This window comes from Eurypyga helias, unplaced genomic scaffold (genome assembly GCF_000690775.1).
Source record: "Eurypyga helias isolate BGI_N326 unplaced genomic scaffold, ASM69077v1 scaffold12841, whole genome shotgun sequence".
NCBI lineage: Eukaryota > Metazoa > Chordata > Aves > Eurypygiformes > Eurypygidae > Eurypyga > Eurypyga helias.
In genome coordinates, this window is record NW_010229042.1 from 61,747 (window position 1) to 76,178 (window position 14,432).

The window sequence follows — 14,432 nt, forward strand, 5'->3', positions numbered from 1 at the left end:
CCCTACACATTTATCCCAGGATGTAGGTGATCCAACCTGCCTCCAGCACACACAGCACTGCTGACTTTTAACTGGCATTAGCACAGCCAAAATTTGGATAAGGCTCAAAGGATTTAAAGGGGCAAAGTCAGTTCAGTAACAGTTCAGCTATCCAAATGCATGCAACAGCTATTGACTGCAGCAGGATCCACGCGTGCACGTAGGTTTTACACTTCCAGCTAAGTCCCAAACTTTTCAAAGCTCTCCCTGGCTCTCTGTTGATGCAGCTCCTTTGAAACCCAAGAGGTTGTTTCTCATCAGCTTCACCTTCTGGTTCTCATGCCCAAAATCACAGCTGCAACATCTGCACTGTAAACATCACTGGGGAATGTTTAGATCCTTTCAGAATGGCTTTCTCTGAGTCAAGCAACGTCACGACCACATTTATATTAGTTACTGTCAAACGTTTTGGGGAGAAGGAAAGGGAATGAGAAGCTGGTTAATAATACACCTGTGTCACCAGACAATGTACCTTCAACAGAGGACTGCAAGTGCATTGCTGAACAGTTACTGTGAACAACCGACAGAAACCACCACTCACTTCATGTGCCATTCCTTAACAAAACACACACTTTTGCCAAACACTTCACAGGCAGGATATGCATTTTAAAGTATGCTAAGACAAACCGACTGAAATCACACGGTAAGTGAACAATTATGGATTATGCAGCTTTAAGACATTTAAATAGACAGTATCATTATTTTCCTACAGAGGTTGTAGAGGATTTCACTGCTGTGTAATAACCCAGTGAAAAGTAGCATCACGTGATGGGAGAATTATGCAGCACTTCCATGGTACTGTACACCAGCAAGGTGTTGGGTGCACTGCCCAATCAATTACGTGAGCACGGAAATCACAACAGCCATCATGAGGGAAAACATACACTGGTTGGAAGTCTCACATTAAATACCAAGGGAGAAGAGTTGGATAGTATTTTTTTCCCATGAAAACAGAAAAAAGAGAGTTTAATTAATACATATTTTAGATGCTTTTAGGAACATCCAGGCTATTACTGTAATCTCAAGCCCTTTAACAAGAAATGGGAAAGTAGCTGCTGTCTCCCATTATCCACAGCAAGTAAAAACCAAAATTTCAAATACATTAAGGTATTTACTCTCTAGTTCAAAAAGTACAAACTGAAAGCTAACACCATAGTACAATCTTTGCAGGCTAATAGTTCAGATACTGTCTCTGTAAATATTTAGAAACCACACAATTTTGTGCATGACATTTAACAAGAATACTCAGTGAGAAGGTATTGAACAGGTTTGGAATGCCAAACACTCAACCAATATTTTGAAAACAAGTCAAAAATATACGGAAACATTCCTACATTTTTAGAGTATACACTGAAGTTCCTTTGGGTAGCATACTTGGCTTTACGAATTTATTTTAACAAGACGCCTCTTCCAGGTTGAAAACATTAGTATTTCTCCAACCTTGCTGAATGAAGTCATTCGCTCAATGATCATTTTCTAAATAAACTTTCATAAATAATAGATGTGATCACATTTTACAAATGCTCTTCCCAAACCAGACTCACTCAATGCCTGTAAATACCTTCTCTACAACAGGGTTGAAATTAAAAGGACTGTCACTGTGTATTAAAATGTATTTGATGCAGTTGAAACACTTCAAATTTAAAAATTACAAAAGCACAGAAGTTATGAAAGCAGAATGCTGGCAGTGAATTTTACATGCCTATAAGCACAAGGTAGTAGCAGAGCTATATTAAATCAAGCCACTATGATTTTCTTTCAGTGACATAAATCAACTGAAAGCTTTAGAAAACTTAAAAATAAAATAAAATGGGAATACAAGAAATTGGAAACAAAAGAAAAACTGTAGACATTCTATATCTTTTCCGTACATATCCTACCCAATAAATTTTGTTCCTTGTGGACCAAGCTGCAGGATTCGGCTAACCATGCTCTCGCCCTCATTTAGAGGGGGAGGAGTTTTAGGAAGATGCAGTTTACTGAATAACATCCATGCAGCAGGAAGAGAAACGAGAAGGGGAAATTAGGAACAAGCTGTCATTCCCGACAGAACCAGCAGTTTACACCAGGGTGCCACTCATGGTAATGAACAAAATTTATAATTAGGAAGAAAAATAAGCCACATCATAGTGGATTGTTTCCCCTATTTTAAGCTTTGGAAAAAAGTCAGTTCCTAGCATTTGTACTACGTGATGCTCTACAATTAGTGCTCTGCCATCACGCAGCGGCTTTGCTCCATGGGACAGAGACAGGCAGCTCCCAGCCACGCCGTCAGGAGCTGTGCACATGCCGCGGCACAGGGAACAGAGCTCAGTATTTGGGTCCTTGTGGGTGACTTCAGTACACTCTTTTGTGACAGTGATGTTGCTCCGATATTCTATGAGCAGGAGGATAAAAGCCTCTTCTGGGTGATAGGCACGTGACTCCTCCTGACTTCAAAGGCAGGTTGCATGAGTAGATGGGGGCAGAACCTGGCCTTTTCATAGCTTTCCTTACCTCCAGCTCCACCCTGCAGTCATCACAGAGGCAAAGCTCCCCTTAAAATACTAGGGTACTTTCTGGAAGGAATGGCAGGTTGACATTACTTTAATATTTCAGGTTAGAGTAGCCTGTCTTATATGCTCAAATGGGGGCAGGACCTGGCCTTTTCATGGCTTTCCTTACCTCCAGCCTGCAGTCATCACAGAGGCAAAGCTCCCCTTAAAATACTAGGGTACTTTCTGGAAGGAATGGCAGGTTGACATTACTTTAATATTTCAGGTTAGAGTAGCCTGTCTTATATGCTCAAATGAGGTAGAGTCAATGTTTAAGTACTTAAAACCACAGGATAAAGGAAATGAAAGATGCAACGTGAGTGTAAACAATGAAATTCATAGAACGACTCACCCTAAAAATTGTGCCCCTGCTGGCCCCATTTCTACAAGTCTACTCGCTAATCCTTCTCCTTCAACCATCGGTGGTGGGCTGGCCAGTTTATGCCTCTTTACCAAGCGGCAGGTGATGCGGGTTGGTGCTGTACACTTGCGTGGTGGGATAATTATTCTCATTCCATGATGGCGACTACCCCTCATCGAACCCCCGCGTGCATCAACCATAAAACTAACCAGGAAACTGTAGGAAGAAGGAAACACGTCAGCGAAAACGGTCACAAAAGCAGCAGGTGATCAGTAAAAAGTCAACCGCCACAGTCTTTAAAACATTATTAGAAAAGTCCTCCCGATCCCAGCTAAACTAAAGAGAACGTGAAGATTCTTTTAAAACTTATACTTACATGTTAGCTACTGGTTATCAAAAGCACGAATTGCTACAGGTCTAGCAACATCATGGTGAAATGAACAGGTGCTACTGAGTAACATGGATTAAAATAGTACACAAACAGTGTATTAGTCGTGGTTTATTAGAGTTTAAAAACATCCCTCTGCTACTGTTAGCTCTACTGTCCATAACTAAGAGTACTTAGCCTCACATGCAGAAAGGAACGAGACTGTGTAAAAAAGGAGAATTAAAAAACGCTAATTTTGTTATTCTGGGGATTTCAGTCTTCAAAAGCTCCTCACAGTCCCATTTGCAAACACTCCTGATGGCTGGCAGAGTGAGTGCTGGCACCACGAGTGACAGTCAGTCCAGGCTACTAAGGGCTTCCAGTGGTGGGGAATGAGTGGGAATATCAAGTATATAACTTCCTTCGGGCTGCTGGCACTCTGCAGGAAATCATGCCATCACTCCTCTGCGAAGATGACATTCATTAGCAAAAAGCAACATTAAAGAAAAAATGCATTTGCCAGCACCATTCCAATGCATAATTTTCCATTTAATAATAGAAAAGTAAGCAATTATATTTGGAAGTGGTGAGTGGTAGATTTAAAAATAAAATTCTTTTTATTAGCAAGGGAATAATGAATATTAATATGAATAATCACTAATAGCCATGGTTTATTTCATCTGTGAAACAGATGCATACATGAAGTGTTACTGTCTTTAACAGAACAGTGGCAGGAAAGTGAAGTCTCCTTCCAGAACCAAAACCAGACTTCAGCCGGTTTCAAAAACTCTGCAGCAAAAATCCTTCCAATTTACGGAGATCAAAAGATACAGCTTCTTGCAGGGCTAAACAGTTCTGGGGGGTCTCCTCTGATGCTCCAAAATACCTTCCCTTTTACTCTGCACCATAAGGTGCTGAGAGAGAATAGCCTCAGGTAGAAGATGCGATAACAGGACAGAGGGACACGAGTTAGCAGCTCAGCGTTGCTGCCACTACCAGCTTTGTTTGCTCCTGTATGCTAGGCAGGCGCTGACACGGCTGGCACGTCTGCTGTAGGGTTTCACCGTTTTCAAGGCTGCCACCAAAACTGGCAAATCTTAAGAACTAAACCTTCACATCATTAACCGTTCCATTTCCTGGTTCCCTACTGTAAACTGAACGAAGGGTAAGAGCCAATAACCCAGGTGGGTCGTGAAGATTCTTTAGAAGAAGCCCCCGAGTGCTCTGAAGTATGAATGGGAATCTGTGTAAGGCTCTGACATTTGCTTTCCAGACCAGCAGGATATCAAAAGTTACAGCTGACGTGCATCAGCCAGGCCAGCAATTAAGCTGCCTTCAGAATTCCGGCCGACGAGGGTGGGAAAAATCTGCACAAAGGCAGGAGTGCAATCAAAACTTGGTACTGGCAGTCTGCAGGAGACAGACAGGTAGGGACACAAGCTGCAAACCGATGAAGCAGGACAGAAAGGTTGTCCAACTGAGTTTCAGATAAAGAAATCGCTACGCTGCCTTTCTTCGAACCAAATCAAAATCCATCAGTCAAGACGGGGAGGTGAAACAACCATCTGAGATGACCCTAACCCCAATTTATCACTTCTTGTGCCCCAGACACTTTAGAATACTGAAGCATGGAACAAAATTCATGGTATTTCACAGTAGTTTTCATACAAATAAATTGAATCCAGATTTTTCTCCTAGATAAACACACTTGCACACTACTGAACAAATGTAAATGTTGCCACTAGGACATTCCAATTCCTCGTAAGAGGAATTATTTCAGCGGGACAGGATCTTTGCTGAATGGCTAACCAAATGCTTCCAATAAATATTAGATCTATGTCAAAACCCAACATGCTCCATTTATAAATTATAGAGTATATAAATTATGTTACTCAACATTTATAGATCACAAGATCTTAGGTGTCGGTCAACTCTGTCCCCTGGAACACCTTTCTGCTGGCTAACAGAAGGCTGTACCAAGCAGAGATGCCAGCTCGAGAGAGCCTGGGCCTCCAGTCCCCTCTCCCCCTGCTCACTGAGTGCCAGCACCCTGCCAGCACGTTTATGTGGCTTTCTCTCCCTGCGACTGCTCTGCATGGTGGGTGAGTATGAGGCAGATGTCCCTGAGCATGTGGAAGGGTAGGCCAGTGGGTGGTCTCCAGGGCTGGCAAGGAGCCAGCTCGTGACTAGCTGCGAAGAGAGTTCAAGACAATCCATTAAAATTTACTAGGAAGCAAAGTACTGCGTTAAGCAGGGGCCCACGGCCCGTGGTCAGCGAAGAGAGAACACCCAAAGCAATCTGCAACAATTGGTGCTGCGGTGGCCTTTTAAAAACATGCATGTTTTTTGTCTGCAGAGAAGACGGAGCCATGTCAGGCTACACGGAGGTGGCAGGGGGTGGCTGGCTGGAGCATCCCTTCTGGGTTGGTGCTGCTGCAGCTCCAGGGAGGCACATCTGCTCCATGCCCCACGGAACAACGGAGGGGCCTCCTGGGGAGCTTGGCAAGGCTGGGCTTGGACTGATGGCTCGGTACAAAGCAATGTTTTGGAAAGTTGCCTATCATGTATGTGATTACTGGCGTATTAGGCCAGACCAGAATTAATAAAAAAAGGAGGTTTTCATTTAATGCAAAAATACCAAAGCTTACACTCAAATAAGTTGTTCCCTCTGTATCCAAACTATTAAAATGACACAAGTATGTAAGAGTGGACTGTCAAAAAACTCTAGGCACCTAAATCAACTGACTTAAAAATAATAATTAAAAAAAAAACACACAAAAAACAACGGAAGTCAAAACTAAGTACCTATAAAAATCAGGCCCCAGGTTCTCGGGTATGCTTAGGCTGTAGATTTCAAGGTCAGTCCAGCATCGGCAACCTGGAGTTTGGCACTGCTAATGCACACTGCTCACAGCAAGGGTAGATCAACCCTTGACATGAGTCTCTGCCCCACCGCAGGAACGAGCCTGTTACAGCCAGCTCTGGTGTCCACCCACACTGCAGCCTTCAGTGAAGACAAAACCTCTAGCAGATCAGCCGTTATGCATATTGCTCCCATATAAAGGGCATCATTGTCAACAGCATATTAATTATTTCCTTGCTTAGCTTTCAAATTAGTAATTTACTGTTTAAAACAATAACAGTAATTCCAAACAGTATTTCATGCACTTTCTGTCAAAAAAATTAGTAGCTGATGCTTACCTAAATTAATGTTGCGCTAATAATGGAAACTACAATATGATCTCTAAGACACAACGCTAAATGCTAATGAGCATTTCTACTTGAATACGTGTAAGGGATGAGGATGTGGGCGGATGCACTACAAACATCTACACACACTCTGTGGGAAAAAAGTTAAAGAAAAAGAAAATAAAATGAGGATTCACAGAAAGCACAGAGTTATCACCTTGAATCATACTGGGGGAGTGGAGAGGAATAGCTGCAAAATAATTTAGAAAGCAAATGGGAAAAATTAATGTAAGATAATTAGAGGCAAGCAACAGAAAATATCAATAATAAGCACAAAGGAAAAGTAACAATCAGAAAAATAACAAAAGCAACACATTTGAAGGCCAACTTTAGAAATGCTTTGGCTTTTCACATATCGGGACTTATGTCATATAAAATATGCTACTCATGGAAAAAAAAAATCTCAGAGGAAGTATTCACTGAATTATTCAGCACAAGGCCACAATTTCTCTGAGAATGCAAAAGCACATAGAGAAGAGAAAAGCATTTGCAGTTTACTTAGGTCAACAGAGAATTTATTGTAACACGGCCTCTTTATTTAATTCCCAAAACATGCTCCGCCGTGCCACAGAAAACCAGTTCTTGCGCTTTTCTGTAGCCATTAATTTTCCAAAGTAGAATGTATAAAGGTATGTATGGCAGGATACTCGAAAGGAGTATCAGCCCCTGCCATTCATTACACTGCTTTCAAAACTGAGTTCCTCTGTGTGTACAGAAGGTTGGAGTAAACTATAATTAATCTGATGTATTCCACCTTGCAAGACTGGATCTAGTATTTGAGTTTCTTAACATGGAAGGCAGTGTGAAACATTACTTACTTTCTTTTTGCTAAGAAAACGAAGGAGTTAAAAAAGGCTACATGAGAAGAGCACACCCACGTTTTAATCTGGGGAAGGTGCACGAATAAGCTCACATCTGAAAGCTGAAGGTCATTTTGGTGAAGGGTCTCTACCCTTCCAGAGGCCTCCAGATTCCTGACACATTTCAGTGTACTGCTTACAGTGGACCCCGTTCAAAATGTATGCTGGCAAAACAACTTATCTGAACTCAAAAGGAAAAACATAAAACATTATCTTGGCTCACAACAAGGAAAAACCAGAAGAGTCGAAATTACTGCCAACAATTTCTTCTTTTTCTTCCCCTTTCACTGATACATTGCTGGAGCTCCACATCCTGCTCCCAAAATTCCCCTTTGGCCTGAGTTAAGCAATGGGAACAAACTCGGATGCTGTCTTCTGGGGGAAAGCACAACCCGAGGGAGCGGGCGGCAGAGGAGCTCCCCCAGCTCGGCACAGTGCGGAGCCGGGGGGAGGATGAGGAATGCGAGGGGCGGTGGGGTCAGGCCCTGGCCGCAGGGCGACCCGGACCACGCGGGCTGCTGACAGCGGGACCCCAGCCGGCATACCCCTGCCTGTGGCCACAGAGAGAGCTGGGGACGAAGCCAGGGGATGAAGCACCGCCAACCAGCAGAGAAGGAGTTGCTTTGCAGAGAAAGACCGGGAGAAGAGAAGGGAAAAGTCATGATCCTCTGCACACCAGATGTGCTGGGGTACTGGAAGATGCGAAGGGAACATCTGTTGACTGTCGCTAGATGAAGATAATGGGGAAAACCAAACAGTATCATGTTATAATATGGGGCCACAATTGCAAAGAAAATAAACTACTAGTGAGGTTTTTTTCCTAACAAAGGAACTGAGTCATCACAGTATCATTTCTGATGGACTTTATCTGTCAAATGAGAAATGTGACAGGTCAGAAAAGCTATGTGTGTTTGGAGAATATTTTGGAGCTGAGACTCTCTCCCTTCCCTGCAGCCCCACAGTTCACTCCACGGCTGCAGGTCTGCAGCCCCTCCCCTCTGGGCAGCAGCTAAGGCCACGTCCATGTTAGCGAGGACTGACATATAAAGGTCTGAAGTAGGTGATGCAAAAAATCTCATGTCCACAGAAAACATGTTGGCACCACCAGTGAACATGCTGAAGAACTAAGGGCAGACAAGTATCGTCCCAGAGGACTGGCAGGATGCAAACGTCAGACTGATTTTGCACCAGGATGAAACGGAGTCAGAAGATAGCAGACCAGTCAGTCTCATCCTGATTACCAAAAACAGGAATAAATTACCCAACAATCAATCTATGAGGGTCTAAAGGATAATCAAGATATTACAATCACCTACCATCAGTCCTCAAAATAAAAACGAGTCAAAACACAAGTGGCAAAAGTAACTTATGTCAAATGAATTTAACTTCCTTCTTTGACAGAGTAATTTTAGATGTATGGAAGTAAGGTCTTCGTATTTCAGTAAGCAATCGAGGTACAGTATAGATAAGGTAAGTGCACAATGATCTGAGAAGTTACCCCAAGAGGTACCATCAGTGCTTTACTGTTAAACTGAAAGGAAGCTGCAAACGGAGATTTCACTGTGCTGTCCTGGTCCGGTACTAAGCTAACGTCTTCATTCATGATTTGAACACTGGAGAGAAAGAACGTCTGAAAAGTCTTTGGAAAATAGGGTCAGAATTAACAGCTATCTTGCTAAAATGGAAAAAGGGTCTGGAACCAACAAACAAAATACAGTACAGGCAAAGACAAACAGAAGGAAGAAGGCAAACACGTAAGCACAAAACATGGAGAAAATAACCAGACTCCGGGATTTCAGAAGAGAACCAAGAAATTCTAGCAGATCCGTCAACACAAACTGCAGTTACCGAAGTGATAATTCTCATTGTGGGATTGCTTAAGATTCGGTGTGCCATGTGTCAGATCAAAGAGGTAGTGATCCTGGCTTAGAAATGAACGATCATGAAAGAGGGGGAGACAGAGGACAGCAGCAAGAATGCGTTGAAATGAGGAAAGCACCACCTAGGAGGATCTGGGACATTTTGGTCTATAAAGAGAGGATTACACATCTTCCAATATATAAGACACTGTTAAGAGACCAGTAAGATACTGTTCTTCAAGACTAGTATGGATATGACACGAAATAGGCTTCATCTGCAACAAAGAAATCTTAAGTTGACCATCAGGGGAAGAACTATTGTAACAAAGGATAGTGAACTACTGAGGCCAGGGGACTACAGAATCTCATTTTTTAGCGACCAAGAAGAAATTAAACATATTTCAGGAATGTCTTGACTACATTTTATCCTGCTGGAATGCAAATGGTTGGACTACGAACCCTCTAAGGTCCTTTGCTGACATACCTTTCTGCGATAACCAACAGACTTCAGCTTTTCATACTGCAATACTTGACATTTTAACTCTAACACTGACCTTATGCAGTGTTCTCTCAGCTCAGTACCCAAAATCTACTCTTGTATAGATCTGTTCGGCAGAAGAAGGTGCTTACATGTATCATGGGACTATAGCTTTAGGTTTGTGGGACTGGATGCTGTTTTGGAACCGAAAAATTTTGCTATGTGCTGCACTCATTTTCATTGTAAGAACATAATTAGTCACAAAACGGGGAAGTAAATTAAAAATAATATTAAATTTTATGTACCGATCTTGAAAATTAAACAACAAATATTTATACTAGACAATCTCGCATGCAATGATTCCTTTCAGTTACACATTTATTTGTAAATGCTTACAATATGCATTCAAACATTACTGCTATTGCATTTAAATCAAGTCTATGTGGTACTGTCAAGAAGCACTACAACTACAGTGATGACTCAAAAGTAAATGAATAGTACCATTAAAATCAAACTACAGATACTGGAGAATAGGCAGGAGTTTGGAGGCATAAAAGAAGTTAAAAGTCCCCCACTTTTTCGTCTATGAAAGAACAGAAAGCATAACATAGCTCTGATTTCATAGTCATAATAATTTAATACAATTCAAACAAAATAACCTTTTGACACTTAAGAACAAAGCATAAGCAACAGAAAAAGCAAACCAGGACGGTTAAAGAGAAGCCTGTGGGATTGCAATGTTTTGGCATTCAGAAAATTAAGTGCCGAAGCAAGTTTTTGGTTTGATATGCAAGAATTTAAACTGACTCTTGTTATTAAGCACCCTCATTGAAGTCAGTGTGAATTTTGCCACTGGCTTCAACTGCAGCAGGAACAGGCATGTTATCAGCCATTACAGCAGGCTGTATTCTTCAGCTCACAATACACTTCCACATTTAAAGATAAAGGAGATCTGTTAAGTGACCTACCCTGAATGGATGGGGCTTGAAACAAGGTTAACATTGTCCAAGGTGTCTGCAGCCCAGCTATAGTGTCTGAGAGAATCAGAATCAAACTCCCTTTGAAACGTCAGGTGCTTAAAAACATAATGAAAAGATTAATCAAAATTTAAAAGTGACACAGAAAACCCTTGTCTTAAATACAGGCTTGCCAATATAATTCTATTAAATTTAGATCTGGCCCCTTTCCACACAACAGTACTGATATCCCAGGTGTTAAATTACTGGAAAGCCTGTAACAGAAACATTTAGTCCGCAGACGAATTAATCTTACGTATCGTGAAACATTCCTTTTGCCCGCTTTTCCCACATCCTTCAGTTACAACTCTGTCTCTCTTCAATCTTTACTTACATGTGCACGGTTAAAAAGAGTGAAAAAAAGCATTACCATTTGTACTGCAATCGTACACCATACAGACAGGCAGTATAATATTCCCCCATGGAAAACACCATTGGATACATCCTTATCCGAGCAGAACCTGTGAATAACTTCCCTGAGAGTTTAATTGAAGCTGCGAGTGCCCAACCAAGCTCCTGGTGGGAGGAGGGTTTGGTTTGTCTCTACGCACGTACAACTGTTTTCTGGAGCGCCGCTGTCCCGGCTCATCTCTGCAAAAATAGCTTTAACCCTGTGAGGCGCTGGCGCTATAATCAACTGCCCCAGCTGACAGACAGCCGGGCGCAACTTGTTTCTCGCTGCTGCCCAGGGACACGCGCGTGTACGCTTACACGTCCCGTGCCCCGCAACAAGGCCTCGTGCCGTGCAGCCTCTTAGGGTGCAGCAAAGCCATTCTAGTAAAACAGGCTTTTTGTTTCTCTTTTCCTAGGAAATCAAACAGATGAAACCTTCCAATACCGTATGCCCATATTTCCAGGGTGATAGGAAACCTTCAACACGGTTTAAGAAGCACCATCAGAAGTTACATCGATACAACTAAGTCAAGAAGCTGCCCTGCAATACACACAGACCATCTTCACCCAAGACGGTGTTAAGGATGTCACTGTCGCCTGTCAGTAGCTTGTTTTCTGCTTACAGGCAAATACATCTAAGAGAGAGCAGAGTCAGTTAGGACTAAAACCTCACGGGCTGTTTTCAGATCCAATTCTGCGGGTTCAAGTCAAACCTGAGCCAAGCACACGCTTCTACATGGGAAAGTTTTATTATTTCCACCTTTTTTTTTCAATGTATTGGCACACAGAGGTAGTGCAAATGAATTCTTTTGAATGGAAACATCAGCATTAGTAGTAAATCTGACAAAGTCAGTCACAAACACACAAAAATACTTCTGTTGAGAAGCTTCCACAAGAGAAGCAAGCAGATAGTTCTCTGGTGTTGGCGAGAACCTGCAACCTTCCCATCACTCCAGGTTTTCCAGAACCTTCTCTCTCATCACACATTTATTTCAAATTGGCATCCCAGGTTTCCTTCCAAAAACCATCGAGACTATAATTTACTGCCAATCGATAGCCGTATCTGCAGGGTACAGCTTTGCCCTGTCATCTGTCCAACACCGAGGCACACAGCTCGATGCCTCCTTCTTTTGCTACCTTCACTCTTTTATTAGGATCTGTCATTAAACTTTTTCCTGTAAGATACGTACTTGAGGCCTGACGATTCAAGCATAGACAACAGCAATAATGGGCAAACTTGCATATAATACACACCAAGAGACACCACCAGACAGAAAAGAAAAAATTAAAGCCATTAAAACAATGGCAATTAAGCAACAGCAGCAGATTTAATTAGCACCATTTTAATATATATCATAATTTAGTTTAATGGAGGCAGTTTTCTAACTCTTCCCAACAGAAGACTAGGGATTCTCCTACGATTACCGACGAGCCCGCAGTTTCGGCAGGAAAGTCATCACGGTGGGTTTCTGCTATTCCATGTGATCTAACTTCGTCAGGGGCTCACACTGAGCCCATTATTACTTTTGATACCAAACAGTGTAAGATCCAGACAGCTGAAATCAGAAGTTGTAAAAATGTAGATAAACAAATATATTCTTTTGCTCCATGATTAATGTTAGCATCAAAAATAGGACAAAACAAAGAAACGTAAGAAATGTGTGAAAAAGAACAGCACAATTTAGTGTTTGTCATTCAAACCTGCTAAGCCATAACGACGTCACTGCACCGCGGTCCAGGCACGCACCAGGACACACACATCAACAAATAAATGTGGGATCATGCTTGCTTTAACAGATGAAAAACGCTAAATTCCCTCGGCAGTGTGATACAGAAAATGAAGCGTAGGGCCACATAAATTCCAAGGAAACACCATCACTGTTTCATGACCTGTGTTGATACGAGTGCTGCTCTGCTCACCGAGCTGCTGTAGGTTTGCCTGCACACAGAGGTTTCCTTGGTCTATCCCTTTGTCCTGAGATACTGTCTGTCTGTCAGGTAACTATATTTTTCGATGCATTCCTTTCTGGCAAAGTGCACTCAGACAGCTCTCTTGGACATATTTACAGCCAGCAAAAGCACAAGGCCTTCAGCCAATAATTTTGGCAGAGAAACAGAGTAGGAAAAGCTAATAGCTGGACACAGGCATCTTACACGCAGCACACATCTGTTGATCTCATTTTGTCAGTCTGTTGAGGTGCTGGATTTTCCAGCCAGGCAAAAAAAAAAAAAAAAAAAAAAATCTTCCTGTGTTAGCTGCACTATAAGCAGCCCAGAAGATGGTACATCATCAGTGACATCAAATCACAGGATTCATCCCATGCTTGGTCAGGTCCCAGCGTTCCCTCCCTGGACCAAAGGAGATCAAATATGCCTTGCTAAAGGGCGTGGCTTCGTTAGATGCAAATGTATAAAAATACTGACGGTTCTGCTGGCAAGGATCCTGCTGGTTGCATAACCAAATACGCAGGCTGTGTAATATCAGAGTTCAACAAAGAGAAGAATTTATGCTTCCTCCCAGATGAGTTTAACCAGACAGAAGAGATTCAGCAAACTGCTATGTAATGGACAGCCTGATTCATCCTGCCTTTGGCTGATTAAATTCAGAGGCTGATGTAAATTATTCCATGGAGAAAGTAATTTGGATTTGGTCTGAGTAGCTGCATCCATGGCAACGCACGAGGACACAGAAATTTCAGCTTTGCTCCCATCAGGTTATGAGGCACAGTATGGCCTGGACTCAGACTTCCCTGCTAAAAATGGCAATAAACAATGCAAGCAATGGAGAATATCCCAACTTCTCAGGGAATTATTAGAAATTCTTTTCTAATACCCAAAGAGCTGCAAAGCTCACCCCCATAGGCGTGTGCTGTGCTGAAGAACATGGGAATTCCAGAAGATGGATATATTTTTTGTCAGGACCTTGAGGTTTGCAGAAGCCATAGCAGAAAATTGTAGCTGGGCTCCCTTTAATGCAAGCAATGGAGAATATCCCAACTTCTCAGGGAATTATTAGAAATTCTTTTCTAATACCCAAAGAGCTGCAAAGCTCACCCCCATAGGCGTGTGCTGTGCTGAAGAACATGGGAATTCCAGAAGATGGATATATTTTTTGTCAGGACCTTGAGGTTTGCAGAAGCCATAGCAGAAAATTGTAGCTGGGCTCCCTTTCTCATGAAGACAGTTTGTTGGTTTGCTGCCGCTTGTTTTTTCAGGGGATCATGGTTTTACTAACCTCTCAAGACAGGACTGACATTTTTTCCACTACCACCTTCA

The 14,432-nt window shown here is 42.2% G+C and overlaps 1 protein-coding gene across 1 annotated transcript in view; it reads right to left on the minus strand.

Annotated features, from left to right (window-relative positions):
- The window catches only part of LOC104516052 (ankyrin-3-like), a gene marked incomplete at its 5' end in the record, with an annotated part of 74,300 nt that overhangs the window by 54,534 nt on the left and 5,334 nt on the right, over window positions 1–14,432 (minus strand). Inside the window, 2 exons of the mRNA XM_010160251.1 lie at window positions 2,926–3,150; window positions 10,716–10,822. Coding sequence (XP_010158553.1) covers window positions 2,926–3,150; window positions 10,716–10,822 — 332 coding nt within the window. The remainder of the gene's footprint in view (window positions 1–2,925; window positions 3,151–10,715; window positions 10,823–14,432) is intronic.